At 36.5% G+C, this 12,182-nt stretch overlaps 1 protein-coding gene across 2 annotated transcripts in view; it reads left to right on the top strand.

Annotated features, from left to right (window-relative positions):
* Positions 1 to 12,182, top strand: part of PHLPP2 (PH domain and leucine rich repeat protein phosphatase 2) — a 71,492-nt gene that overhangs the window by 33,051 nt on the left and 26,259 nt on the right. For both annotated transcript variants that reach the window (XM_070613833.1, XM_070613832.1), the window contains 5 exons: positions 5,522 to 5,647; positions 6,979 to 7,133; positions 8,957 to 9,103; positions 9,494 to 9,724; positions 10,873 to 11,075. In XM_070613833.1, the coding sequence (XP_070469934.1) occupies positions 5,522 to 5,647; positions 6,979 to 7,133; positions 8,957 to 9,103; positions 9,494 to 9,724; positions 10,873 to 11,075 (862 nt within the window). The remainder of the gene's footprint in view (positions 1 to 5,521; positions 5,648 to 6,978; positions 7,134 to 8,956; positions 9,104 to 9,493; positions 9,725 to 10,872; positions 11,076 to 12,182) is intronic.

Raw genomic sequence — 12,182 nt, forward strand, 5'->3', positions numbered from 1 at the left:
TAGAAGAGGATTTTGCTCAGAGTAGCAGTATGACCAAGATCAAAAACTGTATCTCCCCAACCTCCCTTGTAATTAGTGGTGGCTAGTAGATAAAAACAAAAATTTCCAGGTGGAACTTTTGAGAAAGCCCTTTAAAATGGGACAGAAATGGATGGCTTGAACCTTTGCCCCACTCTCCTTCCTTTATGGAACACAGTCCCTTAGTGTTGGAGGTGGAATGGTCATATGGTGACTGGGAACTGCAAGCACATGCTGAGTGTGGCCATCTGGAAAGTAGAAGGCACCTGCATCCCTGATGGCATTATGGAGCTGCTGTTGCAGTCCTGGACTGACTCTGTTTTTTTTAAGCCACTGTTTTATAGCTGAATGTAATAAACTGATGTATTGAAGAATTTCACAGATAAAAAATACAGAAGAGCCCTCGAGGAAGGTGCTGGTATGTATCTAATGGAAGTTCCAGAGAAGAGAGTAGAGCAGAACAGAGAAGCAATATCTGAAGAAATAATGGTTGAAATTTTTCTAGACGTAAAGACAAACATGAGTGTTCAGATTGAAAGTATGCTGGATACCAAGTAGGATAGATAAAAATAAATCTACACTTAGACCCATTGCAGAACATGAAAGACAAAGAGAAAATCATAAAAGCTTCCAGAGAGAAAAAGATTACCTAAAAAGAATTGACAGTCTGACAAGTCTTCTTTTCATCAACAATATGTGCCAGAGGACTATTTGCACAATTGGTCAAAGGAAATAAATGTCAACCTATATTTTATATCCAGCTGAATTATCTTACAGAAGTTAAGGCAAAATAGGACATTTTCAGACATGCAAAGACTAATGAGCTGACACAACCTCACTGAAAGAGCTACTAAAGGATGTAAAAACAAACCTCCCACCAAAAAAGAAAGAAAGGAAGGAAAAGAAACAAGAAAACAACAAAGGGAAGGTGTGAACAATGAATATAAGAAACAATGATGAGTGCAGACATTGCTAATATATGGTAATAAATTTAGTATTGATTATAAAAGGTTTTAAAGATTTTTATATTTTAAATATAAAGATTTTTTTTCCTGCTTTTTCTCCCCAAATTCCCCCAGTACATAGTTGTATATTTTAGTTGTGGGTCCTTCTAGTTGTGGCATGTGGGACACCACCTCAGTGTGGCCTAATGAGCAGTGCCATGTCCGTGCCCAGGATCTGAACCAGTGAAACCCTGGGCCACTGAAACGGAGCACGTGAACCTAACTACTCAGCCATGGGGCCGGCCGATATATTTTAAATATAAATATGAACTAATAAAGCTCAAACTACGCTGAACAGTATTCAAGATGCAGTGGTGTGTTTGATAAGTAAAGTGTGATGCAGTCTTGGAATAAAAGGATAGAAACACAAAGTAACTTTAAACTTTATTAGAAAAATTGTCAAGCATGAATTAAAAAATTTTAAGGATAATCACTAAAAGTAGAAGGGGAAAAAATATAAAAATTTCTGTAATGCTAAAAGGCAGGAAAAGAGTTGAGAAAAAAGGAGCAAAATAATTAGCATGATAAATTATCACAAATTATAGTGGTAGAAATAAATCCAAATATATTAGTAATCACCATAATCATGATTGTCAGATTGTTATTTAAAATCCTACTACTTTCTGTTTATGAGACATACCTAAAACTTAGAAGGTTGGATGTGAAATGATGGAAAAATTATACTGGTCAAATAGCAACCAAAAGAAAATTGGTGTGGTTATATTAACATCATATAAAACATATGCAACAAAGAACTGTATCTAGAATATATAAAGAACTTTTACAACTCAGTGATAGAAAAATACCCTAACAAAAAACTGGGCAAAAGATTTGAACAGACCCTTTACCAGAGAAGATACAGAGATGGCAAATAAACACATGAAAACATTCTTGACATCATTAGTTATTAGGGAAATGCAAATTAAAATCACAGTGAGATACTACACACCACTCGAATGACTAAAATTTAAAGACTGGTGAATACCAAGTTTAGCAAAGGTGGGGAGCAACTGAAACACTCATACGTCATTGGTGGGATTGCAGTCATTTTGGAAAACAGTTTTTTCATTTCTTATGAAGTTAAACATGCTTATCAGATGACCCAGAAATTCTCCTAGGTATTGAGAAATGAATTATATCTTTACAAAGACTTTGACTGGAAATTCATAGCAGCCTTATTCAAATTGCCAAAAACTAGAAACAACCCAAATGTTCATTGACTGGTGAATTGATAAACAGAGGTGGTATATGCTTATATTGGAATACTACTGAGCACTACAGAGGAATGAACTGCTGCTACACACAAGAACAAAGAGGAACCTCAAAAGCATTATTCTAAGTGAAAGAAGCCAGGTACAAAAGTCTATTTATTGTATGATTTCATTTATGTGAAATTCTAAAAAAGGCAAAAAGCTCTAGTGATAGAAAAACAGATGCGTGATTGCCAGGGTGTGGAGGGAGGGAATTGACTGCAAAAGGGCACAAGGGAAATTTTGCGGGTAATAGGGTTACACAACTGTGTTATTTATAAAAACTCATCAAAATGTTCACTTAGAATCAGTGAATTAAAAAAAAAAATCACAAATTTATTTTATGTAAATTATACCTCAGTAAAACTTATCTCCCAAAAAAGACTTTAATGCAAAAGCGTTAGTAGGGATAAAGAGGCTCACTACAAAGTGAGGAAAGGAACATTTCACCATGAATATTTAATAATTCTGAAGTTGTGGGGGATTTACAAACCTGTCTCACTATTTGATATATGGCTCTGTATTTCTGTGTCAAACATCACATAATATTTAAACGATTATTCTAAAACAGCATCTATTCTTCATTTCAATAAAATCCTTTATTTTAACACAGATTCATTCAATTGCAATGATTTATTATATAAAATGGTCATGTTGTGAGCATCACAATTGAATGTTGTTATTTAATTTTATTGGATCTTTTTTATTATTCTTTTTTTGCTTAAAGTATTTTGTATTTCTGCCATTTGACTCAACTTTTACTTGGCACCAGAAACCTAATGATTTATGAGTATAACTTGAAAGTTTCCAGCTGACTCACCAAGATTCAGTAGCTATGACATACCAAAGTGAGGTGTCAGACAAAGATGTAAGTGGTTCTATAACTATAAAAAGACTTCATCCTAATCAAAGCTATATAGGTTGAGTTGGAGTTTGGGGGAGAATTTCTTTGAAGAGAGTTGTACTGTGAATCCCTATCGCCCACCAAATAGGAAGGGAAGAGGTTTCTGCCTCTTTCCTCAGTGAAAGAGGTTTCAACAGGACTCAAGAAAGCTTGATATGGGTTCCCTGCAGTAAGGGGACATAGTGGACTGGTGTCCTGCCTTCTGACTGGGAAGTCTCGAGGATAGGAAATAGGCTACCTGGCTGCTTTGGTGAAAGAGCAAAGCCTAGCTCATATGTTGGGATCATTGTGTATTACTTGGATTTTTTAATATGTGACCCAGATGGGTTGAAGAGAGAGTGAGAGCCATTGGATGGATGGGTGGATTCTCTTAGAACATGTCCAGTAGGGCCACCTGGAGGAGCAAACAGGCTCCACCAGAGGACAGGCTGTAAGTGGACCACCAGATTCCTTTGGATCTAAGGAGGGAGTGGTCAACTGCTGGAAAAGCATGCATTAGCCAGGTCAAGGGATCTGTCAGTGGGAAGCCATCATTGCTTGGTTTGGGGTGGGGAGTACCCAAAGAACCCTCAAAAGGACACATTGAGGGACAGCATCCCCTTTAAAATCTGCTAGGCCCAGAGAGTGCGAAGTCAGGTTATGACTCTGCTAGACTAGAAGGAACTTTTGGGCTTCTATCTTCCCTGTCCTTCCTCCTTTTCCACTTCAACCCTGGAGGGGATCAGAGATGGCATCTAGCCCAGCACCTGGGAAGTAAGGGAGGAGGTGAATCCAAAAACCAGGCCAGGGCACCCCTTGCAAGCAGGAAGCTGCCCCCAGTGTGCTCCAGTTTTGAGGGGAAAGAGTTGGAACAGTCTTACCTTTGAAGTGGAAACTTTGGCTCTTATCACATCAGTCTGAAGACTCCTGTTCTGAACCATGCCATGCCATGCATTCTTGCATTGCAGGGACTTGAACTTGCTGTTGCTGTGCCAGGAATGCTCCTCCTGCAGGAGATTTCCATGGCTTGCTTCTTGACCCCCTTAGGGTCTTTGCTCCCTTGTTACCTCCTCAGTGACTGCCCTATTCATAATTCAGACTACCCACCCTGTTCTCCTCCAAGCCCTTACCCTGCTTTTTCTTCATGTATTACTCATTATATATTACATCGTGTCACAGTTTTGGTGTTAGAGTGTTTGTCGCCTCTCTAATATAAACTCCATTGAGGGCAGGGACTTTGTTGGTTTTTACCCTCCTGTCTCTAGCATCCCAAACAGTAGAATGTATTCATTCAACAAATATTTAATTATCAAATTCAGACTATTTTGTGACTTAAAGAGTAATAAACAAATTTACTTATGATTACGCCCTCTGAGTCCTACTCCTTCAACATACTTGTTAAATAAATATTCCTTTGCTTTTTCTAAACAGCTTTATTCAGATATAATTCATATACCATACAATTCACCCATTTAAAATGTGTAAGTCAGTGGCTTTTAGTATGTTCACAGAATTGTGCAACCAGCACCACAATCAATTTTAGAATATTTTCATGACTGTAAAAAGAAACCCTGCATTCCTTAGCCATCATCTCCCCATTCCTTCCCCACCTCTAGGCACCTACTAATCTACTTTATATTTGCCTATTCTGGACATTTCATATTAATGGAGTCATACAATTTATGGTTCTTTGTGACTGGCTTCTTTCACTTAGCATAATGTTTTCAAGATTCATACATGTTGTAGTGTGTATCAATATTTTATTCCTGTTTACAATTGAATGATATTCTATGTATGGATATACCACATTTTGTTTGTATGATTACCTCTTGGTGGACGTTTAGATTGTTTCCACTTTTCAGCTATCATGGATAGTGCTGCTATAATTCATGTATAAGTTTTTGTGTGGATGTGTGTTTTCAGTTCTCTTGAGTATATGCCTAGGAATAGAATAGCTGGGTCACATGTTTCCTCTATGTTTAACCTTTTGAGGAACTACCGGACTGTTTTCCAAAGTGGCTGCACCATTTTACATTCCTACCAGCAGTGTATGAGAGTTCCAGTTTCTCCACATCCTTGCTGATACTTGATATCCAACACTCATTATTATCTGTGTTTTCTATTTTAGCCATCTTGGTGGATGTGATGTGATATCTTGTGGCTTTGATTTGGATTTATCTAATAAATGATGATATTGAACATCATTTCATGTGCTTATTGGCTATTTCTCTATTTTCTTTGGAGAAATATCTATTCAGATCCTTTGCCTATTTTTAAAAATTGAGTTATTTGTCTTGTTATTGTCCTTTGCTTTTTGACTAGGATTTTTTTTATTGGTTCTGATTTTCTCCCCCGCTCTTCTTCAGGTAGAAGAAGTGAAGCGACGGCAGTACTCGCTTGCGTTCAGTTCAGCTGGAGCCCAAGCTCAGACCTATCATGTCAGCTTTGAGACCTTAGCTGAGTACCAGAGGTGGCAGCGGCAAGCGTCCAAGGTGATGAGCTGTCAGACGTCCTGATGTGGAGATAAGAATGTAGAAGCCCAATAGAAGTGTATTTTGAAACACCTTACTCCCAAGCGAGCAAACTATAATCTTTATGCATATTACTCTAGGCCTTTCTGAGTATATAATGAGTGAAATCGTGGAATTCCACCAGATCCTTAACTTATTATTTATATTTGCATAGTACAAAATGCTTTCAAAAGTCTTTCCAGATACATTTACCTTTATACCATCTCTGTGAGGACGCTAGGGCCTTGAAGGAATTGAGACACAGTGAGATTCAAATGACTTTCCCTCCATCCTGGTAGTCAGTGATAGAGCCGTTCCCTGACTTGGAGCCTAGTGCTTCTTGATCTGTGTACGTTTAGCACAGCTTTGATGTACCACTTCAAGTTTCAACTTCTTGATGGGACATGACCTGTGATCCTGTCACAAACGCTTATTCCTGTATGCTGAGGATGATTAGCTTTTCAGCATCATTCTGCTTTTTTAGTCTTTAAGGATGAAATGCTCTAAAATTGCATTGCAATTTCCAAATTCCCTTATTCTCCTAGCTATTTTTACAGAATTTTAACACTTTTTTTTTTGGAGCTAAACAGTTACATAAAAGATTGTTCCAGTATAATGACATGCCATCAGAACATGAATGACTTTTCCAGTGATATTTTGTTTGGTTTTTTACACCCATTTTCACAACACATATTTTATTAGCATATTATAGAAATATAAACCTCGTTTTGGTTATATTGAATTTTCTGTATTTACATTGTGGTGGTAATAAAATCTGCTCTGAGTAAAACTAGTTTCTATTTTAAGTAGCTATTCCATTCTTCTGCCCTTATAAAGAGAAGTTAATATTTTTTGAGCACCTTTTGCATGCTAAGCAGTGTGCTGTGTTCTTGGTTACTTAATTTTACTCACACGACTGATGAAGAAACTGCACTAGTAAGTAACAGAGCCCATGTGTCTACAAAAGGCTATGTCCTTCAATATCACAGGGCCTCCCAAAGTTTTATGCAATCATTTTGAATCATCTTAACTTCACTTGTTGCATGAAATGTTAACTTTCTATCCTTATATTTGTATTTTTTTACTTTTTATTTGTAGGCACTTTACAGCTTATACTTGGTGTTTTTTAAGCAGCTGTGGTTTTAGGAAAAAGTAAAAGCTGGTTTTTATAAATTAATAATTGGATCTCATTACCTTTTTTTCTTTCCCATCCTTTTAATCAGTGCCTTTTTGTGTAAATGCCATTCCATCCTATGCTAGGTGAGAGACGTTCAGTGCTGGCTCAGATGGCTCTTCTCTTTGGCCTTATTCAGGTGGTGTCCCAGCGAATCAGTACTGTTGATCTCTCATGTTACAGCCTTGAGGAGGTTCCTGAGCATCTCTTCTACAGTCAAGATATCACCTACCTCAACTTGCGACACAACTTCATGCAATTAGAAAGACCAGGGGGCCTTGACACTCTCTACAAGTATGTGGAAAATAGGATTCTAGATTCACTTATTAAAACTGAATCGTAATCAATATCTTAGTGCTTTGTATCTGTAAGTAAACATGCTTACCATTATATATATATTCAAAAATTTCCCCTCCATTTTGAAGATGAAGTAAAATTTTTTATTCACTTAATTTTCCGACTCCCCTTCCCCACTCCATAAAACGGAAGATAGGTGCAAATCCTCCATAAAACGGAAGATAGGTGCAAATATTCTGTTATGGAGGCAACACTGAACTGCTGTACGTCTGGATAATCTTTTTATGTAAGTCATTGACAGTGGTGCGTGATCTGCAACCAGGGTAAATTGAGAGATTCAGTTTATGGGAAGTTTTTGAATCAAAAGTATCAAGCTTAAATGACTTAAAGGAAATAGGCTTAATTTCAAGAATTCTATTCCCAAGTTAGGGCTTTTATCTCTGCCAGCTCTTGAGCTTTTTGTCAGCTGTGAAACCTCTCTCTTCTAATAAAGGAACCATTTCACTCGCAAGGGACTGTGACCCATATATTTTTCCATCTTCTTTGTTAGAATGTATTCCCCACATCCACCCTCCACCCATCTCATCTCCCTCCTCTCTTTAAAAATGGATGGAAGTGAATAAATATATGGTGTAAATAATTATCTGGGCTTCTTGTGGGGAAGGGAGAAATTGGAAAGTAAAGCATTCAAATTACATGGTAATTAAAAAGATAATACACGTTGAAATGACATTTTATATACTTCTTAGTAAGTGAATTTTCTAGAAGGATTTTCAGAAAGCACTATGATTTTTATCTCATATGATATGTTTTACAAAGTTTTTCAAGTAAAAGCCTGTATTTAGTAATGAGATAATTATTTTAATAATATTGCTATGTAAAAATAAAAACAATCTATAATTTTAAGGAAGTGGATTTCTAGTGTTTCCTTCTGAGTCACTATGAAAATAAGGTTAATCTAGTTTGAGGGCTGGATTAGGAATTCTGAAGTCAAGGCACCAAACCAAAGGAACAATCAGTACTCAAGGTCAGGACAACTGGAAATCAAAAGTTGAAGATTTGAAAGAGGAACATTAGAGTTAGGTACCAAGGATTCAAATCTAGAAGCAGGTGATACAGGTCATCAACATGGAGAACTCCACCTCAGCCTTACCCTCTGGCGCTAGTATAATAATGAAGTATACTACTTCTAAGTAGAATTACCAGAGAACTCCTGTGGATCCAATCTATGATGCTGTTTTCTCTGGATAAGACAATATAGATACTTTTACTTCTACAAACAAAATACTAGCACTAAAAATTACTATTTCATATTGTGTGTCAGACCACATTACAGTAAAACTCCATATCACATACATATTTTTAAGATCTGACTGGCCTATTCATTTCAAGTAACATTTGAGCCGACATGATTTCAATATGAAAAAAAGAAGTTGCCTATAAGGGGGTTTGTTAGCTTTTCCTGTGTCCATGAGTTGATTAATTGTTGTAAGGCTTTTGTATATTGCATGTAGAAAGTTAATAAAGAAAGAGATTTCAAGCATATCAAGTATGACTTGATATAAAATAATTGTACCAATGTGAACTTTTCTTCAAGATTATCTGCCTTTTTAGGGGGAAGAAAGAAGAATTCCCATCATATTAGACCTAGTGTCCTTGATAGCACTGGGTGGGTGTTAGTCATCTTAGCATCTGTGCCGTGCACAATGTTTGACACGTAGTGAGCGCTCAATAATAAATATTTGCAAAACAGTTCTGTGCTAGACACTTAAAACAGATTTTTTTTATTCAATAGTATAATCTATACCTTTGATTTTTAGATTTTCTCAGCTGAAGGGCCTGAACTTGTCCCACAATAAACTTGGATTTTTTCCTGTATTGTTATGTGAGATTTCTACCCTGACTGAGCTCAACCTTTCCTGTAATGGATTTCATGACCTGCCGAGTCAGATTGGCAATCTACTAAAGTAAGTATCTGACTTTTACTAGGTTCTCTTTTCCCTTGCAGAATCAGGAAGTTGTCTGGCATTTGGAGTGAAGGTAGTACCCTGAGCTCTTGTAGTGAAATAAATCATGTAATTCTGAGGATTCTAGTCAGCAGCAGTTACTTACCTACAGCGGGGACTAGTCCCTCTGTTTCAACGGCAGAGGCTTTGACTATTTTTGATGTTGGAGAGACCACCCATGTCAGTTACGTATAAGTCATTTTATTAAGTCACCCTAGATAGACTTCGGACATTTTATCATTATCAGATTCATAATAAATTAGTGACATAAGTCAGAATTCTTAATTCTTGTTTTATCTATTCCAGTTAAAACCCTTCATAATGTAGTCTTGTTTTTTTTTCTTCCTACAGTCTTCAAACCCTCTGTCTTGATGGCAACTTTCTGACTACTTTACCTGAAGAATTGGGAAATCTGCAACAGCTTTCCTCTCTGGGAATTTCCTTCAACAACTTTAGTCAAGTTCCTGAGATTTATGAGAAACTCACTATGTTGGATAAAATGGTTATGGCAGGAAATCAACTGGAAGTCCTAAACTTAGGGGTGCTGAACAGAATGAGCCATATCAAATATGTTGATTTAAGGTAAGGTCATTCTTTACCATATCTTCCTTTGGATTGACCTCTGAAGGACCTTTAAGTGTTTTCTCTTTATAGAGACTTTTTTAAAACATTAAGATTTTAGAACAGTGTATATTTTCAAAGCTTTAGTAAAGCTTCATTTTTTACTCAATAGCAGGCAGATTATGAATGAGGTAGGTGTACCACATGATAGAGACTTTGAAATTGCCTTTGACAAAGGTTGTTCTGACTTACCTTCTGAGCAGCATTTTATGAGAATTCCCATTTCCTCATATCCTTATCAGTGTTGGACTTTAGCATCTTTTCCCTTATTGGCAGTGTAGTAAGTAAAAAATAGTATTTTATTGTTTTAATCAGCATTTATTTACTTATGAGTGAGGTTGAACATTTTTTTATGTACTTATTGGTAGTTTTCTACAAACGCAATCATTTTTCTGTTGAATCATTGGGTTTCTTCTTGATATCCATTGTATTATAATTAAAATATTGAAGATTTGCTACTAATAATTTTCTATAAGAGTTTTATTTTTTAGTTTTAATCTTTTCCTAAAGGAAGCTGGTAAAAGACACATACTGGATGTTCTATCAGTTACACAAAGCCATTGATATCCTTTGTAAAGACATAGTAACAGAAAAATTTACTGAAATACAGGAAAATGAGAACAGGCCAGTGTGCCTTCTATACTTGTATAGAAGAGAACCAAGAAGTCATTTTTTATAATTTGCCCTTGAACTATTTTATATAGATACAGATTCTTTTCCTCTCCATTGATGTAATGTGAATCTACTAGAGAGAGTAGGCAGAGCAATGGGAGAAAGTATGGCTGCTTCCTCTTGCTCTTGACATGGTGGTCCATGACTGCTTTGCTACTCAGTAACCCAAAACGTTATGTTCATCTTCTTGTAACTTTGTCCTCCTCCTTTGTCCCTACATAACTTTATTAGGTATTTGAATGTAAGTTTTTAACTGTTTGTGGATATGGTCCCTTTTTTCTTTCTCTTTATTTAATTTATATATGTATTTACTGCAAATAGTGAAATTCTTAAGTTGTTTAGGAAAGAGAAAGGGATTATACCTCTCCTGTTTTTCTTTTACTAAGCACATTTAGTAGAATTTATTTCTAATGATTCCCTTATTTCTGAATATTAAGGATGAACCATTTGAAAACCATGGTTATTGAAAATCTGGAGGGAAATAAATACATCACCCACATGGATTTGCGGGACAATCAACTGACTGACTTAGATCTTAGCTCCTTGTGTAGCTTGGAGCAGCTGCATTGTGAGCGGAACCAGCTGAGGGAGCTGACACTCAGTGGCTTCTCCCTTCGAACTCTATACGCCAATTCTAACAGTGAGTTCTCTATCCAGCCTCCTGTTTTTTTCTCTTGTACCTCTCGTCAGAGCTTTGAAAGAACAATGGCATCTGTGGTGTTCCTCAGCCACTCTGCAAAGTGGAGTTTGAGGTTCATTGAGATCTAACTTTATCTTTTAAGTTTGCTGTCAACACTTATGTGGTTGAGATATGCATATAAAGATATTGCAGGATATTTTGATATTCACTAAGTGAGAATAATAAGAGGCATTTTGCAAATAATAGAGGATTAGGAGGGTGGACAAGCATGTTCAAAATAGAGTATCAGTAATAGTCTAAAACAAGGATTGGCAAACGACAGCGCAGGGGCTAAATTTGGCCTGCCACCTGTTTTTGTATGGCCCACAAGGAATGGGTTTTTACATTTTTTAGTGGTTGGGTTAAAATCAAAAGAAGAATAATTTTGACATTGGAAATTTATATGAAATTCAAATTACAATGAATAAAGTATGATTAGAACACACCCACATTCATTTGTTTACAGATTACTGCTCTCATGCTATAGTGGCAGGATTGAGTGGTTGTAAGAGAGACCATGTGGCTTGCAAAGCCTAAAATATTTACTAGATATTTAATCTTTTACAGAAAAAGTTTGCCAATCTGTAGTCTACAATCTTGTGCTGTCTCAGTTCTAGAATGAGAAGCCCTTCATTTAGATGGTGATTTGCTCCAGGAATATTTTTCAATGTAGAAGGCCTCATATTTGTTGAAGCCATTCTTTTTATGGAGAGTTCTTCTTTACCAAAGAAGTTACAATTACTTTTTGTGTTTAAAGAAGGAAAGGAAAAGATGTTCAGTTTCACTAAGTGTCAGAGAAATGCAAATATAGATAATACCATTTAATACTCATCAAATGAAAAAATAATGCTAAGTGCTACTGAAGATGTGGAGAGGCAGCAGCTCTCATACACTGCCAGTGAGAGGGTCAGTCAGAAAAACCACCTTGGAGAGCAGTATGATGGTGTTAGAGAAGTCGAAGGTGCACATAGCCGGTATTCTAGCAGTTCCCTGCCTGGACTATTCCCGAAGACACTCACATGTGCACAAGGATATGGTACAAGAATGTTTACCACAGCATTGTTTGTT

The sequence above is a fragment of the Equus przewalskii genome, chromosome 3 (genome assembly GCF_037783145.1).
Source record: "Equus przewalskii isolate Varuska chromosome 3, EquPr2, whole genome shotgun sequence".
Taxonomy (NCBI): Eukaryota; Metazoa; Chordata; class Mammalia; order Perissodactyla; family Equidae; genus Equus; species Equus przewalskii.